Genomic DNA, 9,480 nt, shown 5'->3' on the forward strand with positions numbered 1-9,480 from the left:
AAAGTGTAAATAAATTGTCAAAAAATTTTTTTTGATATATTTTACTTTTTGATTCAATAACTTTCGTTCAATAATAGTTCATAATTTCACTTCTTTTTTCGTTTCTGAGGCTGATATTCAATTCGATTTCAGTTTTCGTTCTTCATATAGTTCCTAATTTCAGTTTTTATGCTTACTAACGAAATTGATTATTTTTATTTATAGTTTTACTTAACGTTAACTTAAGTATCACTGATATATATACTTGTTATTTATATGTTTTTTATTTATATTTTGATTTGCTTATTGGTATTGAAAATTTTTATATTTTTTTTATTTAATTTTTTTTTTAGTGTTAAGTTGTTCAAGAAGCTTTATAATGAGAACTAAATATAAAAAACTGTTATTAATAGTTGTTCTTGCTATGGTATATTTTTTGATTAGCATAAATACTGAAGGGTTTTACATGATACGTACTAAAGGCCGTTGCAATAACACTATGGCTGAAATGAAAGAATTAAGAGAACTTATATTGGATACCCATTATACACTAAATTTGTTTAAAGTTACTCACTTTCTGGCTTATGGAAGGTAAATATATTTTTTTAATTTTAATTTTTTTTTTATTTTTTACTTGTTTTCATTTGTTGTGTTCTTATAACTCTAACTTGTTCATGAATTATTTTTTTTAAGTTTTAAATGTAATTCACCTTCCCAAGGCTGAGAGGGCCACTAGGGTCAAAGAGGTCTACAGTCGCAATAAAGTTACAATGGTGGTTTTTTGTGATAACCACTGTTCCTCAACTCTTTAACTCCGAAACATGAACCTTGACAATCAAGGCTGCTAGGCAGAAAAACAAGTTTAGCAGGGTACTACCAGGGACTTGGTGGGGATTGAGCTCATAACTTCTTGCTTTTAAAGCGAGTGTTCTATTATTACACTATCGCATATCAATTCTCATTCTTTTGCTTTAACTCTTTTGGTCATTAGCTCATTTGTCAATTGTAAATTGCTCAATCATGAAAAGTCAATTAGAAAAACTCAATCATAAAAAGTCAATTGTTTTATCCAAGTACCAGCACAAGCTGGTACTTGGTCCAGATGACTTCTGCAAGTCTTACAAGAAAAAAGTTCTTCATATGACAATGTCTTTAATTTTAAATAGTATTTACTTTTAATTTTATTTGAAATTGTTTGAAACAATTTTTTGCAAACCTTATCCTCAAGATGGGATATGTATATTTATAACTTGAAAAGTATAGTAATAAATATAGTATAAAAATAACTATAATAGTAAATTAAAAGTAAAAAACTTTTCATATGTTTGAAAAATAGCAAGTTATTAATTGAATATTATTAAGTAAATTAAGCGTTTTAAAAAAAGGTTTTTTACAATTATTTTACGACTGTGAAAGGTTTTTGTTTTGTTTTGTTAAGACCACCTATTTTTTCCTTTTTTTTTATTAGGCTAGGCTTTTTATTTGGTTGGCATTTGTACTATTAGACTTAATATCACTATTAATAATAGATAAAATCTCATATCTATTGTTTCTATAGCTATTTGGGTAAGGTGTAAGATTGTGCTTTAATATCCTTCTGTTCTTTGCTGTTATTATCTTATACATTTATTTATTATTTTTACGTGTGTAAAAATGGATTTTATGTTTCAGGATAAGATACCTTAGAAATTTGACAAGATGCAAACAGGTTTTTATAAAAATTTGACAGGTTTTTTTAAAAATATGTGTTTTAAATTTGCAAAGGTTGCATTTTTTTGAGCTGCAATCAAATTTTAAAATAAGTTATTAGTTATAAAAAATAAGTTAATTTGTGTTTAAAGTTTAACTTTTTGCAATCAAATATCAGTTATAAAAAATTTCGGTCAAAATAGCTTAATTGTTTTTAAACAAAAAAACAAATTTTAAAAGGTTTTTAAATGATTATTACCATTATTTGTATTTTTTATTTATTTATTTTTACCTGTTTTCAAAAAATTAATACGTTTTCAAAATATTAAATCAATTTTCAAAGAAAAAAATCCACATCTTGACTTAAATTAAAAAAAAACACCAAAAGAAAACAATAAGATGAGAATCAGATAGACAATTGATGAAAGAATAGGAGGATCAATGATCAATGCTTGTGATTGATGCTTGATGGGCATGCTTGTGTCTTTTTTTTAAAAAACATTACCTTTTGTATAAGCTTTTTTGTAAGTATTTATATACCAAGAGATTATTTTAAAATAGTTTTTTTGTTTCCAGCCTGAGTTTGTTTAACTTTACAGTCTGAAATAAAAAGAAAATTTTGAAATCCTGGAGTAAAAGAAATGATGGGAATCAATTAAATACTTTTGCTGCTCAGAATATTGTTTATGATTTAGTATTAGACAAGATTAAGTATGAAAGCTATAACTGTATAAAATTTATTCAGAATTAATACTCTGGTTATAAATATGATGGTAGTTCTTCCATGTTTGTTTTTTTACATAATGAAAAAGAAGTTGGTTTTCTGACATTAGTCAACCGATTATAAATAAAGACAAATAGAACTTGCATTTTAGGTTAATTGCTCAACAATTGCTAAACATTTACATAACTTGGGAATGGTTCAAAATAAGAAAAAGGGCGACAAAAATTGAAACCAAAAGATAATGAGTGTTTTTATTTCATGTGCAAAAAACTGTTGTGACAGCACCAAGTGTTTTTTTTGTTGTTGTTGTTATATAGTAGCTGTGGAAGTTCATTACGATAATTTTAAAACTATTTTCAAAACTTCAAAAAAATTGTGTAGTAATTTGTAAAATATAAGGTGTATGGATTTTTAAAAACATGGTGCTTTAAAATTGCACTCTAAAATATTTTAATCAGGATATTATATTTTTGATGGAAATACGTATATGAATTGTCATTCTGAAATTTAAATGTAATCTTCTGCTATACTAAGTTTATTACATAATTGTTCATATATTTTAATATAATAATTTACTTATATTACATATTATTTATAATTATATATATTTATTAGTTTTTGTATGTTTTTGCAGTGGTAAAAAGTTATGTGCTATCTATGTGCCTGGAGCACAACTGGGTGAGCTTTTATTTTTAATTAATGAGAAAAAACTGTATCTTTTATTTAAATAGCCAACCACGACTGTGCCCTTGGGCTCCCATTTATCAATTTTTTTTAAGTAAAATTTTATGCAGGTGTGAAGGTCAAGTGTTAATAATAAAGTCGATGGACTAAATTATTAATTTAACAATAAAAAAGAAAATGGACTAAACCTTCTAAACTTAAAATAAATAATTATATAAAATTAAACTTTATTAAATTATTAAACTTTATTTTAAAAAAAACAACCTTTAATCCATACTTCTTGCCATAGAATTCTTACTTTTGACAAGGCTGATCACTAATTAAGTGTAAAGTTAATAAAAAGCAAAGAAAAGAGTTCAAGGGGAAGAAACCAGTTGACAAAAGAAAATAACTGTAAACTGTATAAGCAAGTACAATGTAACAAGAAAGAATTCGGAAGCACTAATGTTTGAGGGGAAAATTTTTAAAACTAGGTTACATTTGAAACTAGGTTACATTTAAAACTAGGTTACATTTAAAATCCCTCAAGATCTTTTTACAATAAATCTTTAAAAAGTCTATTTTTTGAAAATAATCATGCTAATATTTTTAAATTTAAATCAATTAAAATTATTTTAAAACTAATTTTTTTTTTTAATATATTTTTAGATTTTCTTTTAAGTATGAAAAAAATGATTTGAAAAATAATTGGCATAAATTATATTCAATTTGGCATAAATTATTTTCAATTCATTTGAATAATAATTATTGTAATAATATTGTAATAAAACAAAATATAAGAATTAAGGATCATAGGGGTGGCCTATTTTCAAAAAAAGAGGGAAGAGTTTTTTTTATTAATTTTGAATTAAAGTTCATATATTTGTAATACAGGAATATGAGATTAAGTAAGTCATTTATGTTGCAATTTTATGTGTATATTTAATTTTTGTTTTAGTTTATGGGGTGCTTTAAGATATAATGACATCATACCTTGGGATTATGACTTTGATTTTGGCATAGTTCAAGAAGATATTCAAAGTTTAGATGCAGATAAAATGATAGATGCCTTCATTAAAAAAGATATAAAACTGGAATACAGTGCATATGGCGGGTTTTATAAAGTACGTAGACATAATGTGTCTGGGGATTTGATGGTATTTTCAGAATACTATCAAGATGGCATAATGCGTAGAACTGGCTTTGAGTCGTGGATATTTTTTATTCAGTATAGATGGTATCACCAGTTTCCTAGTTATTTAATTAAAAAACCTTTGCCTTTGCATCAGTTTATAGGAAAAGACCTTCCTGTACCTAGAGATGGAATCGAAATACAAAAACACTTTTATCCTAACAATTGGTGGAAAGAAACTATTCCAGAAGGTTGCAATAGAAAATCTTTAGTTGCACAAACAGTGCAATAATCTTTATAAGTCTTATAATCTTTAACAGCATATATACAGTGCCGTGACTAGTTCGTTGGAGGCCCCCCTCAACACCTGTCATTAGGAGGGTTCCAAAATCTAAAGAAAATTTTCACTAGGTATCTCTAAAAAAACAAAAAAGTGCTCCTTAAATTTGCAAAAGGATTACCAAATTTGCAAAAGGTCCCCGTAATATCATTGGGCCCCTGCTCTAATTGGAGATATGGATAGCCTAGCTACGGCTCTGTATTTATAATTCAAGTTCAAAAAAGAAAAAGTTGTACATTAATGAGTTTTTTAGTTTTTTATCTTGATACTGTTTAATAATATTTTCTTCAAAAGCTTTTTAAATTTTAAAGTTCTTAAATGTTAAGTTATTAATGCTTTATTTATTATATATAAATTTTAAATTATTTATTTGTTAAGTTGAATTTTTAGCTTTATTTATTTGAATACTTTTTTTAAAGTAACGTTTTTAATCTTTTTTAAAAAAAGTTTTTTTTGTTAAATGTTTTTTGAACAGTGTTTTTTATTTTGGTACAGCAGCTATAGTTCGACATTTTCGTATAACTTTAAAAATCCTAAAATTTATCATATCAATCCCTAATTGAGTTATTTATTAAGCTATAAATATTCGACACTTTTATTTTAATGTGCTGAAAATTTGATTCTTCATTCAACAGTTTTATATATCAATAGATCCTGAAAAATAACATACATTGAAAAAAATAACTGGAAATGGTAAACCAGTTGTGACTGGAATTTTTTTCAATAATTTTTTCCTACGACTATTTTCTTTGTAAAAAGGAAGCAATGCTCCAAGTTACGCTTTTGTCCAAATAAACGCATAAAACCCCACAATACTACAGTGAAAGGTGAAATGGTCAATTAGGAAGGTTCTATGTAATTTTAACAGTTTTTTATTCGCGCTATGTACATTGTATTAAGCGGGGTAAGTGAAAACTTGAGCATTTTTTTTCAACAAAATCTTTTTGAGAAAAAAATCAAAAGAAAAAAAAAATTTTTTTATCGAACTGTTTTCTCTATAATATGAACTGTTTTCTCTATAACAACGACTTAAAAAATTCTACAACTCGATTTTATGAAGCAGGAGCTGTACTCTTGATCAATCGTCCTACTAGAGTGGCAGTAAACTCAGCGACTCTGCTCGATAACATCATCACAACAGATATCTTTAACAATGATATTCAAAGAGGAATTCTAAAAACAGATATATCTGACCATTTTCCAATTTTCTCAGCAATTCGATTAAAGTCTAAAATAAAAATTCAGCACAAAAAAATTTAAAAACGTATTTTTAACTACCAATTTGTGAAAAGACTTTAAGCCCAAAAACCTTAAATTCACCTTGGATTACTGAGAGTTTTGAAAAATCAACCTAAGTAAAACAAAAATTGTACATAAAATATTTAAAAACAAAATTATTCACGGCTGAAAAAACATACAAAGGCTACAAATATTTGTTTGGAAAAGTTAAAAAAAAAAATACCGCTCAAAACTTCTTGATAAAGCTAAAAATAACTTCCAGCACACTTGTGAAATAATAAAAGAGATCACTGGAAAACAAAAATCATGCTCAAACTCATTACCCTAGATTAGGGATGGCCAAATAGCGGCTCGCGAGCCGCATCTTAAAACGTCATTGCAGTTCGCGAGCCGCGAACTGCAATGACGTTTTAAGATTAACGGTCTACTGATAATAAAAACTTGAATTATACATAGCCGGAAGTCATATTGTTTGAAAAACGGATATAGCCATATATATATATATATATATATATAGTCATATTGTTTTATAAACGGATATAGGTGACAATAAAGGACTTCACAATAAAAGTAAGAAAAGAAAAATTGAAGATGAGGACAGATCATTTCATGGTGATTGGACAGAAAAATACGCATTTATTGCAAAACACAAGTAAACCTATGTGTTTAATTTGCAATACTGAACTAGCTCATAATTAGACATGTAATGTTAAACAAGTGAATATTTCATCTTCCAGCAAAGAATCAAATATTACAGCAGAAGCAAGTTTTATTATAGCTTGGAACATTGCAAAAAGTAAACATCTTTACACCGATGGAGAATTTGTTAAACAAAATCTTTTTGATGTGATCTCAGTTTTAGATCCTAATAATAGCAAAATTCAAAGGTTAATTTTAAATATTTCTGTTTCTCGACATACGAAGAATATCTAAGATTAGTGTCGAGGTTGAACAGTATTTGTTAAATAACTTAAAAAATTGTGAAGCATTCAGTTTAGCATTGGATGAATCAACAGATATTCAAGATAAGCATCAAATAGCAGTATTTGTTAGATATGTAACATCAGATGTACTTGTGAAAGAAGAGTTGCTAGATTTAGTAGAGCTAAAAGACATAACTTGTGGAATTGATTTAAAGGAGCCCTTGACACTGTTCTGGTGAAAGCCAATGCTCCTAAGAACAAGCTCGTTAGTGTTGCTACAGACGATGCAACAGCAATGGTTGGAAAAAATATTGGGCTTATAGGTATACTAAATAGCGATCCTACGTATCCAGAGTTTATTGTGTGATTCATTGAGAACATTTAACAGCAAAACATTTTAATTTTCCAATTGCTTTTAAATCAGTGCTGGAGATTGTAAATTATATTCAATCTAATCCAAAAAATCACAGATAGTTTAAAAATTTCATTAGTGAATCGGATCTTGCTGAAGTGACTTGTCGTTTTACTGTGCTGTAAGGTGGCTTTCAAGTAGTGATGTTCTTTATAGGTTTGTAGAACTATTAGAACCAGTTAATTGTTTTTTGCTTGAAACGCAGTAAGTATCCTCAACTAAAAAGAATTAGTATAAAACTTATTTCAATTTTCGGTTTAACATATACATGTGAATCTTTATTTTCGACTATGAAATTTGTTAAATCAAAGTATCGTGTAAATCTAACTAGTGAACATTTGTTAAAGTGAATTACAAGCTTGAAGCCAGATTTACTTACCAGTAGTGTTGAAAATCTTAGTGCCTAATAAATTTATAGTAAATTATGCAAGTTATTATACAAGAAGAATTTTCTAATGGTCTTTTACAAAAAATAATTGATGTTATAAAAAGAATCTCTCTGTTGTCTAATTTTTTGCTGAATGATGAAAAGGTATTTTTCAATTGTAAAAATAAAAGTAATTTGAATTTAACTGAAGTTCATTGACATTTTTTTTTATTGTGTAGTCGTTTATTTATTTGATATTTAGCAGTTTTTAGTAACTTATGTTATTAAGTGATTATAAGCAAGTTCAATTCGAATAAAAGCAAGTTTAATTCAGATACATTAAAATAATTTTTTTTCTCAAAGAAACCTTTTTATCTTTAGATTTTTATATCTTGCTTACAATTATTTTTATAAGGAAATTTATGGTTGCTGTAATTGTGTTAATTCAAAAAAAAAGTTATGATTTAGAGATGATTTCTCAATTTTTTCTATAAATGGTTTTCTAGTGGGAATAAACAGGAACCAGATTTTATGTAGCCAAGTTTACATTTAAAGAATAGCTTTTACTTTCTTTATTGTAAAAAAAACTAAATACTAAATATAAATTGTGCACATACTAAGTTTATTTATAAAAATACAAATTTCATTTAAAAATCAAAATATTGATGTATAAAAAATATAAATTTACATTCGCCAAATATTTTTTTTAAAGATGTAGTTGGCATAGTAACATATTTATTGCGGCTCTTCGGCACACGTCATTATTTATATGCGGCTCTCGCGTCTAAAATTCTGGCCAGCACTGTCCTAGATAATTAAAATTGATAACATAAGCATTTATGAGCCTAGTATTATAGCTTAGAAGTTTGAAAAATTCTTTATCCAAATTGATCCGAAACTAAACATGCAATTATTCAGTTAGTACGCAAAATCTCTAATTCTTTTGAAAATTCTCAATTTACATTAGGCATTTTTATTGATCTATCTTAAGCGTTTGATATTGTAGATCACAATATTTTGCTCCATAAACTTAAACATTACGGAATAAATAGCAGAATTTTGCAATGTTTTCAAAGCTATTTATTAAATCGAAAACAACTTGTCTATTATAATGATATATATATAAAAAAAAAAAAATTGTTAGAAGTATCCTGTGGTGCTAAGTTTTTAACTGATTAAGGCATCTTGGCTAACTGCTTAATGATAGTTTCAGCCATTACAGCACCTGTTGTCTCCTTTAGAGACACAAAATCTAAGAAATGTTCCTTTATAGATGCTGTTGCTGCAATGCCATTTTTTGGATTTGAAATCACATCCAAAAAGCGAATGATCGTAGTCATTTGTTCAACATGACCCGCATCAGGTGTGCAATCTATAATTATTGAAAAGTACTAAGCATCACAAGTAGATGTTAGAATTTTTTGTTTGATTGCATTGGATAAAAGATGAATCAGTTCATTTTGTATGTCTTTGCCTAGGTAATGTACATGTGTTTGATTGTCTTTAATCTTTCGAAGATGCTCATCCATAAGTGGATCAAAAAAGCTAAAAATTCTACAAATTTCAGAAAGTTTCCGTTATCAGCAGTGTTCAGTTTCTCATGTGTTCCACGAAAAGCAAGATTTTGCGTACCAAGAACTCTAACTAAAGCTATAAGCCATTTCAAGATTTGCTGCCAATACTGATCTTCTTTTTTAGCAAGACGCAAATGTTCGGCTTCAATTGTTTTATTGTTTCGCAGTCGCAGCTCAAACTCTTTCCATGACTAAAAATTCCCTAGCTGTTCACTGCTTTTCTCATGCCCTGACCGAATTGCGAACATGTTTTTCCAATCATGTGAACCATTAGAAGAAAGAGATGATGCAGCTGCTGTGCTACTGGTAACCAGTTTGCAGCAGAAGCAATACACAGAGTCATTACTTACAGATTAACGGGTGATGCGGAAGTTATCGGACAAAATAAAAACGTCAATAACTTATTTATAAATAAAAAACAAACTACTATTATATTTT

At 27.4% G+C, this 9,480-nt stretch overlaps 1 protein-coding gene across 1 annotated transcript; it reads left to right on the forward strand.

Annotated features, from left to right (window-relative positions):
* Positions 1 to 327: 327 nt before the first annotated feature.
* LOC100213653 (ribitol 5-phosphate transferase FKRP) lies at positions 328 to 4,999 on the forward strand. Its single transcript, XM_065803277.1, has 2 exons — positions 328 to 570; positions 4,014 to 4,999. The coding sequence occupies exons 1-2, from the start codon at positions 359 to 361 to the stop codon at positions 4,477 to 4,479; spliced, it is 678 nt and encodes a 225-aa protein (XP_065659349.1). The 5' UTR covers positions 328 to 358; the 3' UTR covers positions 4,480 to 4,999.
* The last annotated feature ends 4,481 nt before the right edge of the window (positions 5,000 to 9,480 follow it).

This window comes from Hydra vulgaris, chromosome 08, assembly GCF_038396675.1.
Source record: "Hydra vulgaris chromosome 08, alternate assembly HydraT2T_AEP".
Taxonomy (NCBI): domain Eukaryota; kingdom Metazoa; phylum Cnidaria; class Hydrozoa; order Anthoathecata; family Hydridae; genus Hydra; species Hydra vulgaris.